The sequence below is a fragment of the Pan troglodytes genome, chromosome 16 (genome assembly GCF_028858775.2).
Source record: "Pan troglodytes isolate AG18354 chromosome 16, NHGRI_mPanTro3-v2.0_pri, whole genome shotgun sequence".
NCBI classification, from domain to species: Eukaryota; Metazoa; Chordata; class Mammalia; order Primates; family Hominidae; genus Pan; species Pan troglodytes.
Genome location: NC_072414.2, coordinates 35,847,106 through 35,866,392, shown reverse-complemented (window position 1 = coordinate 35,866,392; position 19,287 = coordinate 35,847,106). Strand labels below are relative to the sequence as shown.

At 47.0% G+C, this 19,287-nt stretch overlaps 1 protein-coding gene and 1 pseudogene across 8 annotated transcripts in view; both read left to right on the top strand.

Moving 5' to 3' along the window:
- Positions 1-17,904, top strand: part of FRMD5 (FERM domain containing 5) — a 331,205-nt gene extending 313,301 nt beyond the window's left edge. For 2 of the 8 annotated variants that reach the window (XM_063794901.1, XM_063794898.1), the window contains 7 exons: positions 392-483; positions 2,901-2,975; positions 3,866-3,934; positions 4,854-4,960; positions 14,209-14,552; positions 15,451-15,502; positions 15,848-17,904. In XM_063794901.1, coding sequence (XP_063650971.1) covers positions 392-483; positions 2,901-2,975; positions 3,866-3,934; positions 4,854-4,960; positions 14,209-14,552; positions 15,451-15,502; positions 15,848-15,861 — 753 coding nt within the window. In that variant the 3' untranslated portion in view covers positions 15,862-17,904. Of the gene's footprint in view, positions 1-391; positions 484-2,900; positions 2,976-3,865; positions 3,935-4,853; positions 4,961-14,208; positions 15,399-15,450; positions 15,616-15,847 lie in introns of those variants that run through there. The other 6 variants (XM_063794900.1, XM_063794897.1, XM_063794902.1 and 3 more) reach the window with 4 other exon arrangements.
- LOC743052 (peptidyl-prolyl cis-trans isomerase NIMA-interacting 4 pseudogene) lies at positions 12,314-12,853 on the top strand (annotated as a pseudogene).
- Positions 17,905-19,287: the final 1,383 nt, after the last annotated feature.

Genomic DNA, 19,287 nt, shown 5'->3' with positions numbered 1-19,287 from the left:
GCGGGAAGGCCCTGGAGCACAGGACTTCCTCAGGGATGCTATTGACACCCAGCGCTTCCACTCAAGAGATCTTTACCTCCAGGAAATGCAAAGGAAGGCTCTTTTTCTTTCGTGTATATGGGAATTCCAGAGGCAAGGGCAACTTTCTCACCAAGAGCTCTCCTGGTTCAATTTGTGCCACTTTTGTGCCAGCTGAGACTTACCCTGATTGGACTTGCCAAGTATGATGTGATGCACTTAACTGAGCTCTGCCTCAGTGGGTCCCACAGGCCCTCCCCTCTAACTAGCCAGCTGCCAGGGCCTCTAACAGCTCTGGGGTCAGGGTCCTCGCCTACTTCACCCTTTGCTTCTCCATCCACACTCAGCCATATCAATGTGGAATTTTTTGCAGGAAAAGAAAATTATTCTTACATATTTTGCTCCAACTCCTGAAGCGTGTAAGCACCTCTGGAAATGTGGAATCGAGAACCAAGCCTTCTACAAGTGAGTGGATACATGTGATGGGGACTGTCTTTCTTAGAGCCAGAGTCACAGAGAGTCGGTGACAGGAGGCCAAGTGCCCAGGAACTTGGGGCGGGGTAGCTGGAAGTGGGCAAGAGCTTGACAGTTACTGAGAAGCCAGGTTGAGGCCAAAGGCAAGAGCTTTGCCTACCAAAGGGATTTTGTAAAGAATGTGGGGCTTTTGTGTTGTTTTCTTCGATTAAGAAAGTGGTTATAAAAGCATTAGGTAGTAAAGAAATGGCCCATTGAGGGTGTGATGCCAGGTAAAATATGTCTCACTAAGCCCTTTGGTCTTGTTTTAAAAATATACCGTAATGATTTATGCTTTACTAATATGTATCTGAATGAGGTCAAGGCAAGACAGAGTGTGGTATATTCTACCTGGGGTGAGCCCTGCTCTCACCAAATGCCCCTGATTGGCCAGGTCCCAGTTCCAGTAACCTGAAGGATCCTGGAGAGATGAGAACTGCTCTGGGATGAGTGGCACCATACTTCTCTCCAGGGAAGATTCTGCTGCCTGCTGGCTGCTATGGGATGCTGGCTGGCAGAACTGGGTCCTCCCAGTTGCCAGGGCCACAGCCCCAGAAGCTGTTTCTTAGACAGGCATTCTGAATTACTTAATTCCCATTATGTGTTTATACCAGAATCAAGGATTCACTGAATCGGCAGCCTTTCTTCTCCTGAATATACTCAGGGGAGACTTTGGCATGGTCACACTTCCCTCCTGTTCAGTCCCTACTGTCCATAGAAAGTCAAGAAAACATTTATTTTCTTTTGCTACCACCCTCCCTTTGCCTGTGAGGATGTAATCCAGGTTTGGCCAGTTACCTGAACCTAGAGAGAAGCAACTTGAGATGCAAGCTCCTGCCTGTGGGACTGAGGAGCAGCCCAAGAACTGGGGTCCCACGGGTCTCCGCAGCAGAGAGAGGAAGGCACTAGCCGACAGGGGCCTGCTCCACACTGAACTATCCCTGCCCTGGGAATGGCATATGTGGAAGCTTTCCCTTTCTCTCTACCAAAGGGTCTAATGCAAACAGAAGCAATCTCCTTGCCTCTTGTCTTTTCATGCCTTCAGCAGCATTTCTTAAGGGCTTGGTTTTCCCATCTGTGTCACGGAAACAGAAGTGTTGCTTCTGAACCTGTGACCTCACTCAGTTTCTGAGTCTTCCCACGAGTAGATCTCCCTACCCACCCAGCTCTGCCTGCACCCACACTGGAAATGGAGGTCATTTTTCAGTTTTCCATTGCCTCCTTAATGTTCTCATCAAATGGTAAAAGCCTGGGTGAGATCCCCAGGTATGTCAAGTCTCTGGCAGCAGCGCTTTGGCCTTGCCCTCAGTGTCTCTCACATACAGATCCCTAGTCCTGCCTTTGGCCTAGTGCCATGGCAGGAGCCCAGTCAGATGCAAGAACATGCCCAGGCTCCAGTAAGCAGCTCGGATGTCCTAGAGCCCTGAGACGGGCAGGGATGGTGTCTCCCAAGAACTGTTCATGGATTGTGGAAACAGCTCCTACTCACTGCTCATAGCACAGGTTTCAGACTCACATAGGTTACTGGTTGGATCAGTACCATAGGCACCTGGGCATGTTACAGGTGGATCCCATCTTAGGAGGCTTCTCTCTGAGCTGCTGTGCCCAAGCTGAGAGAGCTAATGGGCTCAGTGAAGTCACCCAGGAGAAAGTATTACAGAGCTCCACATCGGCTGTCTACAGCTTCAAACGAGATATTAAATAGATACGCTGGGGGAGGGAGAAAGGCTCCAAATTCAAATACATGACAGACTTTTATTAAAGTTAAGCTAGTTTCTTCATCGCAGGATTTCTGTCTTTACTGTGGTCATGTATTTTAGGACCCTCCAAAAGGGAGATGGAACAGGAAAGACAGCCCCCACCCTCTTCTCTACCCACAATTACCCAGACAAGGACACAAAATCGAATACTGGGACTGGAAAGGAGACCCCTAAGGTCCAGTAGTCCCAGCTCTATCATTTTATAAAAAGGGTGAGGCTAAGAGAGAAGGAAATTTGCCCGAGATCACACTGCTAATAAGTGACGTGGCTGAGATTAGATGGGCATTCTATTATTCCCCAAGACCATCCACCCGAGCATGTATTCTCTCAGTCCCCCTGGTAAAACCTATGAAGCATTTTGGGGGAGCCTTCACTCTCCTGACACTAAAATGGGTTTCCATGTTGACAGTCCTGGGCACTGAGGCAGGAGAGCAGCTGGCTGTGAGCACAGCCCCCAGATCCTAAATGAGAGTCAGAGACAAATGTGGACTATGAAGGGCTTTTTTCCTGAAGTTTCAAGTAGCCTTTGGAAGAAGCTGGGGATGTGCTGCCTTAACCTGTGTGAGGCAGTTCAGGCTGTCTATCACACTGGACTTTGCCTTGCTACAGGCTGGAGAAGTCAAGCCAAGTCCGCACAGTGTCCAGCAGCAATTTATTCTTTAAAGGGAGCCGGTTCCGATACAGGTAAATAGTGACAGTAAGTAACCATTATGGATCTATTTTCAGACCCTTCTCTGGAGAACACTCAGTGGTCCTTATCCTTTAGAACAGAGAAACCAGGGAGGACTCAGAAAAGTCTGAGGTCTCCATCTAATTCTCCCATCTTATGACCCTTTTACTATTTCCTTCCTTCCCTACAGCAATTTGTCTGTAGGGTTTTAAATGTATATTGGCCAGCCATAGTGGCTCATGCCTATAATCCCAGCACTCTGGGAGGCTGAGGCAGGTGGATCACTTGAGGCCAGGAGTTTGAAATCAGCCTGGGCAACATGATGAAACCCCATCTCTACTAAAAATACAAAAAAAATTATCTGGGTGTGGTGGCACACACCTGTAGTCCCAGCTACTTGGGAGGCTGAGGTGGGAGAATTGCTTAAGCTCAGGAGGTCGAGGCTGCAGTGAGCCATGATTGCACCACTGCACTCCAGCCCAGGAGACAGAGCAAGACCCTGTCTCCAAGAAAATGAAAAATAAATATGTATCTTCTCTTTCCCTTACAATAGCAGCAAAATAAGAACTATAACAGTGATTCATGTCTCACTGTCTAAAGGTTGTTCTTATGTGTTTTTTTGTGATGTAATTGGAACATGCTGGAAAATGAGGAATTACTCCTAAATGAGAATGGAAGATCCTAAAGACTCTAGAGATGGAGAGAGTTCTCTCAGATAGGCTGTCATGACCATTTAGAACTCTACCCCACCAAGCAAGCCTTTCTCCATGACCAAAACATCAGGGAAAGGGTGGGCCACAGATGCCATTTCCTGATTCAGGGAAAGCACCTAAGACCTTGGAGAGGAGCTGTCCTACAACACAGTCTCATTTCTTGCTGCTTGTTTTTATTATACTACTTACAGTGGCCGAGTTGCAAAGGAAGTCATGGAATCAAGTGCTAAGATCAAACGGGAGCCACCGGAAATACACAGGTAGGCTGCCAGGGGCTTCCCCCCAAAACAGTTGTAGCTCAGATCCCAGAATCTCAATCCAGCAATTTGAGTACTGTGAAGCCCCTGGCTCCAGTGGCTACCAAAAAGTCCAAAATGAAGCAGAAGGCTGAAGAAACTTCTCAGAAGGGATGGGGAGAAGTCTTTGACCTTTAATAAGAGAGCTGGGGAGGGAGGAAGGGCTACTGCAGATAGTACATCAGATCCAGGTGCCACTTCACTTGGCAATTCTCTTCTGCCCTCCCTAGTCTTGACACTGATCATAGATGTGTCACACAATTTCAGTGGTTCTGGAACCAGTCGATCATATGAAGCCAAGGATAGTCCCACAGCCCTGCCACACTGGCTCTAAAATAATTTCAGGATCCATGCTTCACGTAGATCCACAAATTGTGTTTCCAGAAGCCTATCTCCTAGAATCTAAGACCCAGAAAGAATATGACTGACCAAGAAGGGTAGGATTTGCCAACCAGCCTTTGCCTCTGGGAAGGGGAGCATTACTGCCTGCCCCTTCACATGGAGCCCTGTCATCAGCAGCCTCTATTGGAAGTCAGGGGAGGCTGCCAGTATTGGTCCAGGCATATTTTCAGGAGTACTGCTCATCCTGGGGCTCTACTCTCTGACAGTCTTGCCCCCACCCCAGAGACCAGTGGCACTGCTGCCACACTAAAAAAAAGGTTCAGATGGGTCTAGGGTTACAAAGAAGTGGAGGAGTTTGAAGCACTATCTCTGACTGGAATCCAGAGACCAAAGGCAAAGAGAAGGTATTAAAGATTTTAAAAAAGAGAGAGACCAAGACTTAATACAGCCAGGCAATTCTAGTAGCCAGTACTCAATTCTTAAGTGCCTACCAAATGTGTCCATGCACTGAATTAACAAGGTTCTTTTTCTTTAACCTCAGAGCAGGGATGGTTCCCAGCCGGAGCTGTCCCTCCATAACCCATGGCCCAAGGCTGAGCAGCGTCCCCAGGACCCGCAGAAGAGCTGTTCACATCTCCATCATGGAAGGTGAGCATGAGCTTCTTGAGGTGACCACTGGGGTCCTCCAAGTTGTGATCTGGGACCTTGAAAAGAGGCTAATTTGCATTAGTGATGGCAGCATGTCTCTTGGGGAAAAGGGCCTCCAGTGGCAAGTAGGAGGTTTTATCCAGTGGATGGGAATATTAGCTGGGTACAGGGTAAAGGGGTGTGGGTATCTAAGCAGGAGGGTTGTGGATTTGAGGGTGCTGGGTTAGCCCTTTGGGGGACTTGCATATGTGGGATCTATAGGTTCCATGCAGTTCTGAAATTGCTTTCCATCAAGAGGCTTTTCACGCCCTGTGCGGTGGCTCACACCTGTAATCTCAATACTTTGGGAGGCCTAGATGGGTGGATCACTTGAGGTCAGGAGTTCAAGACCAGCCCGGCCAAAATGGTGAAACCCTGTCTCTACTAAAAATACAAAAACTAGCTGGGCGTGGTGGCACATGACTAATCCCAGCTACTCGGGGGGCTGAGGTAGGAGACTCGCTTGAGCCTGGGATGCAGAGGTTGCAGTGAGCTGAGTTCGTGCCACTGCTCTCCAGCCTGGGTAAAGGAGACTGTGAAAAAAAAAAAGAATTTTTTTTAAAAAAGGGGCTGGTGCAGTGGCTCACGCCTGTAATCCCAACACTTTGGGAGGTTCACTTCAGGTCTCAGGAGTTTGAGAGCAGCCTGGCCAACATGGTGAAACCCCTTCTCTACTAAAAATACAAAAAATTAGCAGGGCATGGTCGTGGGAGCCTGTAATCCCAGCTACTAGGGAGGCTGAGGTGGGAGAATTGCTTGAACCCGTAAGGCGGAGGTGGAGGCTGCAGTGAGCCCAGATTGCACCACTGCACTCCAGCCTGGGTGACAGAGACTCTGTCTCAAGAAAAAAAAGAGGGTTTCACTTGTTTGCTAAATCTGACCAATCTCCACAGTAAAATTATCAGGATGGCTGAGACTGTTAACCAAGAATTTTCACTTCTTGGTTCCGAAGCATTTCTAGTAGCTGCCACCATGTTTTGCTTCAGCTATAGAAATCTGTCCTGTTGGCTGGGCAGTGGCTCACGCCTGTAGTCCCAGCACTTTGGGAGGCTGAGGTGGGTGGATCACCTAAGGTCAGTAGTTTGAGACCAGCCTGGCCAACATGGTGAAACCCCGTCTCTACTAAAAATACAAAAATTAACCAGGTGTGGTGATGCACGCCTGTAATCCCAGCTACTTGGGGGGTTGAGGCAAGAGGATTGCTTGAACCCAGGAGGCGGAGGTTGCAGTGAGCTGAGATCGTGCCACTGCACTCCAGCCTGGGCAACAGAGTAAGACTCCATCTCAAAAAAAAAAGAAAGAAAGAAATTTGTCCTGTTGCTATCTGCATATCTTACCACTGTCTCAGGAAATTCAATATGACGCATCTCCCTCCAGACTCCCTTCCTTTGGAGCAGGCCGAGGTGGGAAGAGAGAGAAATTCTACGTATCTCCACTGAACTAGATACCCCAATAGCTGAGGCCAACAATCTATTCTCTGGGTAGTTAATGCTGTTAGGAGGCGCTCTTGGAATACTGCCCTCTAGCTGCTGTCACTGGCCCAGGTCACCCGGAGGCTGGATACAGGTGTAAAGTTGAGTGCTTTCATTCCCGAAGATGGTGTTTTTTTAGGACCTCAGAAATCTCACACAGCAGGAAACAGCAGAATTGGTTCATACCTGTCTCTCTCCTGGGATTAATGGTGTGGAAGCTGGCAGGACAGCCCTTTGTCCTTTCTGTAAGAATGCTGCTTGGGAATGAAAATGAATTGCTCACGTTAGGAAGGATATCACTGCTGTTTCCCTGAGATCTAATTTGTGTTTAGGATTTTAGGATGTGTCACTGTGAGTGTGAGATTCCATGTTACCAAAGTCTAGTATGTAACTCCCTATGGTCTAGAGGTTGAGAACCCCGGCTAGACAAACACCATCAAGTTACTTGAGTATCTTCATTGCTCCATTTGTAAAATAGGGACATCTTCCTTGCCCACCCCATTGGTTGCAAGGAAGCTAATATGTGCGGAAGTACTTGAAAGAGACTAAAGTGTTTACAGGCCGGCAGCAAGCACAGTTCAGAGTTCTGATCAGGAAGCCAAGGTCTGACTAGGAGCTCTGCCATGCACTTTCTGGAACAGGTTGTTTTATCTCTGAGCCTAGTTCCCCCACTGCAGAACAGAGCTGGGTGTGGGAGAGTGCCTGTGGACTACCAAGTAGAATCGTTATGCAAAGAACAGAATTATGGATATATGACCATCATGAGACACAGCCTCCTGGTGTTTCCTCCCATCTTAGGCTGACCCGAAGAACTGAGCTTGGCTCTCACTGTCCCTCGGCTCTCTCCGTCCCTCTTTTGGGGTGTACATCTCAGGAAGTAGAATGAACTTCTCTGAGGAAACATAACTTTCTCCCCTCTGTGGCCTTTCTTTCCATCCCTCTGAGGCTGAAGCTAGAGGGTCCATCCCCATCCTCCACAGAGAGCTGGGACAGCTGTCCTCCCAAACAAAAGGCTCACCCTAGGGAAGCTAGCACCATGCAGGATGTAAAACAGGAGAGGAGCCTTGTGCATGCCTACTTCCCAGAACAGGGAAGAATGTCCAGGAAACCAGCATTCCCAAAAGAGGGAGGGCTGAGGCTCTCTGTGTAGAGACAAAACTCACTGAGAGTTGCTGCCAAGTAGGGTTAGTAGAACAACTCAGAGGCGGGGAAAACAGTCCTTGTGATCCTGAGACATGCTGAGGCTGACTCAGGTCCCCATTCAGCTCTGGCTTTACCTCCAGCCTCCTCCTCCCATTGCAGCAGCAGGTTCCTTGTCCAAACTATTCCCCCTTGCTGCCAAATGCAAAGAGAGGTACAGTGGGGAGAGGCTGCTGAGGAGTATAGGCCCCCTAGGGCCAGGGCACTTCCTCAAAACCAGCCTCATAGAATGGCACACTTGGTAGGTTACAGCTCAGCAGACTTCCAGGTGCTTCTCACACCCTGTGCCCAAGGCTGCAAGTGGACAAACACAGCCTGTGGCCCTGGTCCCCAGCCCAGGACCCATTAGATGCAGGACAGCGCAGGTAAAACTGACCTGGCCCAAATGAACCTCACAGGCTCAGGGTGAGGAGAGGGAGATGGACATCAGGTTTGGATGTGGAAATAAATAAAAGATTGTAGCAATTAAATGGCTTTATCAGTACAGGGGCTACCAAGCCTGTGGAAGTAAAGAATGGATTAGTTTCCAGGAGGCGAGAGTTCAGGTGCAACGTCTTTCAAGAGGAGGGCTTGCCTTTAAAGGTCCTGACAGGCACTGCTGACCCTAACTGCCCACCCCAACCAGGGAGGGAGGGGCTGCGAGGGATGCGATGAGGGCCTCAGAAGAAGGGCACAACCAACAAAAACCCCAAGGAATTTAGAGGCATTTAAATTGGTTCATGCTCCACCAAAGACTGTCTTTTCTATAGTCCATTTGGCCCATTTAGTATCACAGAGACTACCTCCTCCCACTTCAGAGCCACCCAGCCCCAAAGCTAGGCTGACCATGCAACTTGGCTGGCACCAGGGCAGGCCTGGACTATATATGGCCTGGATAAAGGCCAATGGCCTTGTAACTTTACATCCTGGATTTTCTGGGACGGTCTTGATTCCCCTTACCCTCTGGGATTGTTCTCTGCCCCCTCTGTCCCTTGCCCTCTGAGAGGTTGGAGCCCTTATCCAGGCCTCAGGGAAAGAGCTGCAGGCCAAGGAAGCATTACTTTTTATGGCTCTAAGTGCTTCTGACTAAATCCAGTCCCCTGATAACGGTGGCCTCTCAGAGCTGCTCCTTCCCTGCAGTTCAGCCTGATGTGAAGCTTGGGGAGGTGACCTTCTCCCTGCAACACGCGAGGCACTGCCAAGGGGCTGCTATGATATGGGATCTGCAGAAATCCTTTGTTCCTAGTTGGCTTTCCATCTTTGCCTCTCTGTATCTCTCCCTGCCTGGCTGGTTTCTCTGAAAAGATCAGCTGGTTTCCACTGAAGAAGTATTTGCCTTCCTGGGCCACCATGGGGAAGAGTCTGATTAAGATTCACACCAGAGTCCGGGTCCAGCTCCGGCTGACTAATCACTGCTTTCGGCCCCTAAGTGTGCGCATCCTGAGGATGGGGCCCCGGCTCCAGGGTAGGGTCCTGACTGCTGTGACCCCCGGGCAAGGGAATCAGCTGGAGCACTTCCAAGGTAAAAAAGACTCTCCTGTTTTGCTGTGCCACTTAGCGCAGATCCTTCCCACGGCACCCATCCCATCTATCCCAAAATAACAGGTTCGATGAAATGGCAGGACAGGTGGTGGCTTTTACAGCAGTGAGAACAGTTTCTAATATAGGACTAACCTGATTGGGAGGGTCACCTTACAGGTGAGATCTTCTGTTAAGGGAGGAGACCAACTGATATTTACTGAGCAACTGTATTTGTCAGGCATTCTACTAGAAATGCACATCTAATTGGATGTGGTGGCTCATGCCTGTAATCCCAGCACTTTGGGAGGCTGAGATGGGCAGATCACTTGAGGTCAGGAGATCAGACCAGCCTGGCCAACATGGCGAAACCCCATCTCTACTAAAAATACAAAAATTAGCCGGGCATGGTGGTAGGCGCCTGTAATCCCAGCTACTCGCAGGGCTGAGGTGGGAGAATCACTTGAACCCGGGGGTCGGAGGCTGCAGTGAGCCGAGATTGCACCATTGCACTCCAGCCTGGGCAATGAGATGGAGTGAGATTCCATCTCAAAAAAAAAGAAAAAAAAAAAAAAGAAAAAAAAAAAGAAATGCCTATCTATCCATTATCTTGTTTAATGAGAGCACCAACAGCTCCCAGTATGATGTGGCTCCAGGTGGTCCTCTGACATTTTCCTCTTCTGATATCACAGCATCTGCCTCTCCTTCCCCACAAGCTGAGGGGTGTAATCGTAGGTTAAGCTAAGCTTTTCATACTTTGAAAGATCCTGCAGTCAGAGCTGTCCTCATGAAGGGGCAGGCCTTTGAAAGGGTGGCAGGCGCCCTATGCAATGGGGCTGAGGACTGCCTGGGAAAGGAGCCAAGCAAGCAATATGCTGCAACCAGGGCCTTAAGGTTTCTGCTTTATCAGTGACCCATAACCTGTCCCAAGGTACATATTCCTCAAGCTGCATGTGCAAATGGGGACATCAGGGAGGAATACTGTGGAAGAGAGATCAGAGGAACAGCAAGAGCTCTAGAACAAGGGACAGAGACTCTTAATTTCAGGTTATTTCAAAACAGTTTCTCGGGCAATTAAGACCTAAATCTAAGGTAGATGCTGGCTGTTGATTTAATCCGTCCTGGCCCATGGTTCCATTCCATGGAATCCGACTACAGTTAAGTCATCACTTAACAGCGTTGACAGGGTCTTTAGAAACTGCAACTTTAAGCAAAATGATGTACAATTAAACTTTTTTTTTCTCATCAACATTATAACAAAATGGGGCTGGGCATGGTGGCTCACATCTGTAATCCCAGCACAAAAACCTGTCTCTACAAAAAATACAAAAATTAGCTAGGCGTGGTGGCACATGCCTGTAGTCCCAGCTACTCAGGAGGCTGAGGTGGGAGGATCACCTGAGCCTGGGAGGTCGAGGCTGCAGTGAGCCGTGATTGTACCACTGCACTCCAGTCTAGGCAATGGAGTAAGACTGTCTCAAAAAACTAAAGAACTTTAAAAAAATTATAACAAAATGATGCTGAAGAAAACATTGGAGGACCTGCTGTAACATCATTTGGCTTAAAGTCATGGTTTCCAGGAACCTGTTGACAACGTGAGGACTCAATAGATATCATCAGCAGGATCATGAACTAGAAAGCGGCTTGGATTCTATCCTTGGTTTTGCCATTAACTACCAACCACATGACTTCAGATAACCTCTTGCCCTCACTACCTTGTGGAGTTACTGAAAGATAAAATCAAAGTGCTTTAAAAAGATGAAAGCATTATACAAATTTAAGATTTTAGCACAGGGACAAAAAATACAGCTAAGACTATGAGGAGCTTCTGAAAGCAGAGATTGAGAGCTGTGGCAAATGTATGAGCCGTGAGGCAATGGGGAGCGTAACTAGATGGCAGGTGCCCTGCCTTTGCCCCCACCCTCTCTCCCCATTGTCCTACTCATTCATAACCCAGATTCCAGGGCTCATTCCTCTGGAGAATCCTTAACTGTGCCTGTGCCAAGATAGGCTCCACAAGGCTGGTCAGGCAGGCTGCCTGGGTGCAAACGGCCAAGCCATGAGGGAGCCAAGGAAGATGGGACACACTGCTTCTGAAAGGTTACTAACACCTTTTTAAGAGAGACCTTTGGACTGCTTCATGTCCTGGAAGAAGGGGAAAAAAGAGACCCTTTGGGCTTCTGGAGCTAGCCCTGAACCAAAAAACGCCCTAATCAACCTGACTTAGGTAAAACCTTTACTGAGCTGGGAATCTGGTTCAGTCTGGGATTGTCAGGGACTATTTCAGGGCAACAGAAGGGGACTGGCTTTTCTTGTCATAGGTCACAAAGGCAGAGAGAACCACACCAGCATCACCAAGATGGCCAGGAGTGGAAAATGCAGACATTGAGCCTAAAACAAGAAGCCATTTCCTTGGGAGCACTGTGATGGGGGCCGCGCTCACTCACTATATGCCCAAAGCCTCTGGCCTGGGTGGCTGCTGTTCAGTTGAGAGTGTAACCAGCTCCTGTTTTCCCTGCCAGGGCTTGAGTCCTGTGAGAACCTTGGAAAGAGAGAAGAGATAATGGGTAGTTTTAGGGGATAGAATACCCCTTCCTCCTACCAAATGTAAGAGAAATCCACCCCCCCAACAAGATCTCAAACTGTTTTGTGCTCTGAAGTGTCTAAAGATAGGGGAGCTTTTCAGCCTATTCTAGACCCAGCTCCTTCTCAGAGGAAAAGAGAGGGAGCTGGCCAGGGACTACTCCCATGCCCCCTCAAGAAGAGCAGAGAGAGTTTCTACCCCATCATTCCACAAAGTCAGAACAGCTAGAACGGAGGCTGAAGAGACTGAGAGCAGCTGCAGAAATCCAAAAATATTGACCTTATAAGCTCAAGATGCTGTATGCTGGGTTTTTACAAGGATATTCGGTATTTGATGAAACCCAGTTAGGCAAGACATATTCCCCTTCTCCCCATTCCTACCTCTCTTTTATTAAAAATTTTATAGTTACAGTGTCTATGTTGCCCAGCCTGGTCTTGAACCCTTTGGCTCAAGTGATCCACCTGCCTTGGCCTCCCAAAGTGCTGGGATTACAGATGGGAGCCATCGTGTCTGGCCCATTCCTGCCTCTTAAAGCCCTCCACCCAACAGGCAGACTTGAGACTCAAACCGTGGTCCCAGCTCTGCATCAGGGGTAGTTTGGAATTCAGATTCTTTCAAACTGGGGTAAAAACCAGGCCCAGAGTTCAGAGTTCAACAACAAGCTTCCAAGATGCCGCCCAAAGGAAAAAGTGGTTCTGGAAAAGCGGGGAAAGGGGGTGCAGCCTCTGGGAGTGACAGTGCTGACAAGAAGGCTCAGGGTCCCAAAGGTGGTGGCAATGCAGTAAAGGTCAGACACATTCTATGGGAAAAACATGACAAAATCATGGAAGCCATGGAAAAGTTAAAGTCTGGGATGAGATTCAATGAAGTGGCCACACAATATAGTGAAGATAAAGCCAGGCAAGGGGGCGTCTTGGGTTGGATGACCAGAGGGTCCATGGTGGGACCATTTCAAGAAGCAGCATTTGCCTTGCCTATAAGTGGGATGGATAAGCCTGTGTTTACAGACCCAGCAGTTAAGACAAAATTTGGATATCATATTATGGTTGAAGGAAGAAAATAAAATCATATGAAAGACTGAAAGAAAAAAAAAAAAAAAAACTAGGCCCAGGACACCAAAGGCAAGAAAGGCAGAATCTTTAACAAATTAGGGGCTGGGTGCGGTGGCTCACACCTATAATCCCAGCACTTTGGGAGGCCAGGAGTTCTAGACCAGCCTGGCCAAAATGGCAAAACCCCGTCTCTACTCAAAATAAAAAAATTAGCTGGGTGTGGTGGCAGACACCTGTATTCCCAGCTACTCAGAAGGCTGAGACACAAGAATCGCTGGAACCCGGGAGGCAGAAGTTATAGTGAGCTGAGATTGCACCACTGCATTCGAACCTGGGCGACAGAGTAAGACTCCATCTCAAAACACACACAAACTAGGCCAAAACCATAAGCAAAAAGCAAAGAAAAACTCTTCTAAAATGGCCACTGTGATTTCTGTGCCTTCTCTTGTTTCATACATACATATATATATATATATATATATATATATATATTTTTTTTTTTTTTTTTTTTTTTTTTGAGACAGTCTTTCTCTGTTGCTCAGGCTGGAATGCAGTGGTGTGATCTTGGTTTACTGCAGCTTTGACCTCCCAGGCTCAAGCAATCTGCCCCCCTACAAAGTAGCTGGGACAAGAGGCATGCACTACCACACCTGGCTTCCTCCTCGCCCCGAGGCAGAGTCTTGCTCTGTCACCCAGGCTGGAGTGCAGTGGCACGATCTCTGCTAACTGCAACCTCCGCCTCCCAAGTTCAAGCAGTTCTCCTGCCTCCGCCTCCTGAGTAGCTGGGATTACAGGTGCCCGCCACCACACGTGGCTGATTTTTGTATTTTTAGTACAGACGGGGTTTCACCATGTTGGCCAGGCTGGTCTCGAACTCCTTACCTCATGATCCGCCCGCCTTGGCCTCCCAAAGTGCTGGGATTACAGGCATGAGCCACCATGCCCAGCCTTTTTCTTTTTTTTAAGATGGAATCTCACTCACTCTGTTGCCGAGGATGGAGTGTAATAGTGCGATCTCAGCTCACTGCAACCTCCGCCTCCCGGGTTCAAGCGATTCTCCTGCTTCAGCCCACCAAGTAGCTGGGATTACAGGCATGTGCCACCAGGCCCGGCTAATTTTTGTATTTTTAGTTGAGATGGGGTTTCACCACGTTGGCCAGGCTGGTCTGGAACTCCTGACCTCAAGCGATCCACCCATCTCGGCCTCCCAAAGTGCTGAGATTACAGGTGTAAGCCACCACACCCAGCCTGTCGTCTTCTCGATATATCAAAATGGAGTGCAGTGGCTACTGCTGCTGGTCATGTGGGTGTGCAGAATGGTACCCAATAAAACACAATGGGTGCTACTGGAAAGCAAAGGGTGCATTGGGACACAGCCTACTCATGTTCCTTTTGCCTTTCTAGGCCTAGAGTCCTTACGGGACAGTGCCCATTCCACACCAGTGCGTTCCACTTCCCATGGGGACACCTTCCTGCCTCACGTGAGAAGCAGCCGGACAGATAGCAATGAGCGAGTAGCTGTGATTGCAGACGAGGCCTACAGCCCTGCAGACAGCGTGCTGCCCACCCCTGTGGCTGAGCACAGCCTGGAGCTGATGTTGCTTTCCCGGCAGATCAATGGAGCCACCTGCAGCATTGAGGAGGAGAAGGAATCTGAAGCCAGCACCCCAACTGCTACAGAGGTGGAGGCCCTTGGGGGAGAGCTGAGGGCCCTGTGTCAGGGGCACAGCGGGCCCGAGGAGGAACAGGTGAATAAGTTTGTTCTAAGTGTCCTCCGTTTGCTCCTTGTGACCATGGGACTCCTCTTTGTTTTGCTCCTCCTCCTGATCATCCTTACCGAGTCTGACCTTGACATTGCCTTTTTCCGTGATATCCGCCAGACCCCCGAGTTTGAACAATTCCACTATCAATACTTTTGTCCCCTCAGGCGATGGTTTGCCTGCAAAATCCGCTCAGTGGTGAGCCTGCTCATTGACACCTGAGAAGGCATGACTCCTCCCAAAAACTAGCCAGGTGGACCAAGGAGCCCGGCTACCCATTCCCAGCAATGGGACCCATCGCGGAACCATCGGCACATATACCAAGTCCTCCTCTCATGACTCAAAGTCCACTGCAGCCTAGGAGGGTGTTTCCCAGAAGAAGAAAGGGATAGGCTCATGCCCTGTCTAAACAAACTGGGAAAACTCATTTTCTTCAGAAGTTATTTCAAGAAAGGCTCAGCGACTCTGTTTCTCATCTTTCCAATTTGCAGGATAATTTTTGGTTTTGAATTTTGATTTTTCATAGATGATGTGTATTATTTTGAAGTATCAAATAAAAATAATTTATTTTACTATTACTGATTATTGCAGTAGTATCACCTAGCAGAGGGGACACTAGTTGAAAACTAGAGAGCTGCTGTCCTCTGTATTCTGCAGGAGCTTTTCCTGCTGGTGCCACTGGGTTCCAGTAGACTCATCACTGCAGCCTCAGCAGGGCAGGCCAGGGATCTGGACAATGGGGACTGTTTAGTTTTTTGTTTGTTTTTTTGCCAGCCAGAACTTTTAAAAAAGTAAACATCCGTGTAGAATGATTAAATGGAAAGTTGCTTCTTATGATGGTCTGAGTTGGATTTTCTTTTCCTTTTGTTTTTTCAAATCTGAGCAGAGTGGGCATCTGAAGGGACCACCGCTACAGCAACAGCAGCAGCAGGGGTGGGGTAAGTCTGTCCCCTTAGTCTAGAGCCTAGTGGGCATCACCATAGTTTTGTATAATGAAACTAGACTTAACGTGATTTTTTTTTCCGAAGAACCTCAAGACTTTTATAGTGCTCCAGGGGCGTTAAACGAATTCAGTGGTACCAGAGATAGTTCTGTCAGAAATGTTGGACAAAGTGTAGTTAAGAGAAAGCAGAGTTAAGTTACCTGAGAGACTGTTGAGATTTGGATAGCAGTGCTTATTTTATATACACCCCCTTGACCCAAAGACTATTTCAATTTATATTTTAACAACGAAATGTTATTTTCTTAACAATTCATATTTTGTTTTTACTTTATGGATTAAGAAAATAGAGCCTGATGAACTAAACGATGCAAGAAAGAAACTGATCCTGAGAATGAAAAGCTTCAGAAAATAGAATTCCAAGATCAACAGCCTTAGAAGGGACCAGGAAAAGAATCTTTTAAAATAGATTTCTAAGAGATGCCTACAAAACACAGAATGTGACCGTGGCAGAGACCAACACTTAGATGTAGAAATGCTGCCCCCTAGGGTCATCCTCTGCATAAGTTCTAGGAAAGCATCACCATCCTTGCAGAGGGAAGTCCTCGAAGCACGCAGCACAGGCATATGAAGGGCAAGTGTGGGATCCTAGGCCCAAGCTCTTCAACTCTAAAACCAATCACACACAAGATCCTGTTTTCATCTCAGGGAGAGATTTCTAAGTCATCTGGGGCTTGAGGGCTTATTTAAGGGTGGTCAATGGACATATTCCTGGACCCACACAAAAGTAGAGCAGCTGCTGATACCCTAATTGGACAGCCCCAAACGCAGAACAGAACAAGTCACTTGTAGACTTGACCTCCCCTATTTTGTCCCCTGAGATGGTAGAACCATGTCCATGTTTACAATATGACAACTGTGGAATAATTGGGGTTCTTAGGGAGAGATTTGTATAATTTTAAAGACATCCTTTCATCTGGACCAGAGGTCAATCAACTTATGTCAAGTGCTACACAGTAAATATTTTGGTTTAGCACGCCATACTCTGTCACAACTGCTCAATTCTGCCATCACAGCACAAAAACAGCCATAGATAATTTGTAAATGAAGGAACATGGCTGTGTTCCAATAAAACTTTATGAAAACAGTGAGCTGAATTTGGCCTACAGGCCATAATACGCCAATCCTGCTCTAGACAATAAAACTGATCCTTACCAGTATGTTAGCAGAAGAGGGTCAGTCAGCTCTGTTTCCATGCCTGACATGTATCAAAGATCTGGGACCTCTTCCCAGGGGAGGCACCAGCGTTGCTTGTTTAAAGGGTGCTTGAACAACTAACCAGCAAAGAGATGTCTGATGCCAAATGGGCAAGATCAAATACTGGAATGCTAAAACACAGCTGGAATCTAAGAAGGGAAGAGGGCTTCTCTGACCATTTTCATACCAGCAACAATTTAGGCGGAATTATAAACATCTATTTATCGAGTGACAATACAAACCGAAGGAGATCCTAGTAGAGATTAGGGGTCAGTTAAAATCAACTAGCCACTGCCACTTGTCATCTACATAGCAAAGGCTTTATTTAGCACAGGACTAACGTGAAAAGTAGACCCAGAGATGAAAAGGCTGTCAGGAGACAGGGGGCTGGTGTCCACCTGGTATCTACTGTCTTATGCAACATAGAAGATTACCTTTTAGTGTAGTGCTCCTACCTCAGTTTGTAGAATCTGGTGTTTCTATGCAGTGAGTGATAGCCTCAACTCTGACCTTTCATATTCACATTAGAGACAGATGCAGTATTCCATATCCTAGTATGTTCCTTGTGTCTAGAGTTCTAACAGTACAGTAGTCTATGCCATTTCTAACAGCTAAATTTTGCTCTGTAAACAGAAACTTTAGGGTTGTTTTTTTCCAGGGCTCATCCCAGAAAATATGGATAGAAAAGTTTCCTTCAGTTTGCTTTTCAAATAGTGCTTGAATAATAAACCTCCTTTGATTGGTGACTAGTCTTTTTTGGTATATCTCCACCTTTAAAAATTGTTCAAGTTTTTAACCTGGTTATACTGTGTTCTAACATGTCTCTCATTTTCTCTCAAAATTATTTTATCTCATTGTAGAAAAAGCAATGGTTTTCATAGCTTCATCTATCAGGAAATAAAACTCTTACTAAAGAATAGCATACTGCATCTTTAAGCAGTAGAGGGTAAACTACCTGCAAATGTGAATTTCTTAGATACATTTAAAAATATATAGTTGTTAACCTTCTGTGTGCCAAAAACTCTTAAGTTACATTTTCCTTCAAAGCAATGTACTTTTTTCTACATATGCAGTATGTAGTTAGCATAAAATCATTGGTGCCATGAAGATTATTTTTAAACTTAAATAAATATTTAAATATCATGGAAGAGTGGGCTCTTTCTTTAATAATAGCCTGTCTTACTTTTCCTCCCTTAAAGTTACTAACACATAGATAAAAGGATACTGGTGGGATTTACACAGCTGACTACTATTCACTTGGATCATATAATTATTTTGCTTGTATCCACCTATTATCCTTGTCCTTACCCCCAAATAAATACTGTTAGAAACTGAGAAGCGGCCAGGCACAGTGGCTCATGCCTGTAATCCCAGCACTTTGGGAGGCCAAGTCGGGAGGATCACGAGGTCAGGAGTTCAAGACCAGCCCGACCAACGTGGTGAAACCCCCGTCTCTACTAAAAATACAAAAATTAGCCAGGTGTGGTGGCGGGCGCCTGTAATTCCAGCTACTCAGGAGGCTAAGGCAGGAGAATCGCTTGAACCTGGGAGGCGGAGGTTGCAGTGAGCTGAGATCACACCACTACACTCCAGCCTGGGTGACAGAGCAAGACTCCACATCAAAAAAAACAAAAACAAAAAAAACTGAGAAGCTATAAATGTAATAATTTTAAAGTGAATTGGATATTTTTCTGATGAGGAAAACCAAGAAGACTAAGTGATTTTCCCAAGATTACATAGTGGTAGAGTCCAAACTAGAACCCAGATTGTCCACCTTCTGGTCTGCTGTTCTTACTCAAGCCTGGAGTAAGTGGGAGCACAGAAAATACTTTCTAAGAAGGAACTACAATGATACCACCACCACATATTTACAAAATATATCCCTATAGCATTATCTCATCTGATTATGTAACCATCACTCTGTGGCTACAGAATTGGAAATGGTCTTCTAAATTCCATGAGGATAAGAGGTGACAATGGGGGCTTGGTCCACTGTGCTAGCTTCTTACCTAATCTTTGTCTTTTCAATTCTGCCTGCCCTCCACTCTCCCATTTCTGTTGCCAGATCATCCTCCTAAACACCAATCAGGCTATGTTACCTCCAAATTTCAGAGGTACCCACTACCTAAAAAATGCTATCTAGCACCCTATCCCCAGCGGAATTTTTTGTTTTTATGACATAAGATTTTGCTTGAAGTGATCCAAAGAGTAAAAAGCACAAGAAACACTGGACCTGGGTGGCTTCCCGTGGCCCTGCCGATTCACAGCAGCCTCCCTTCTGCTGACAGCTTATCAAGAACTACCTGTGCACACACCCCTGTAGGACTCTAGTCCCTACTCCCTCTGCTTTGGGTTCCTCTAGCACAATCTAGCTCCTCTGCACCTGAACACACTTTTGGTTTTAGCTCATGAACAGGTTTCCTCTTCAGACCCCTACGACCTGCTGATGGAATGGAGTAAAACAAGCAAAGCACCCTTTTAATAAATTTCCTCTTGCCCAGTTTCCATTTTGGGGAAAATGTATCA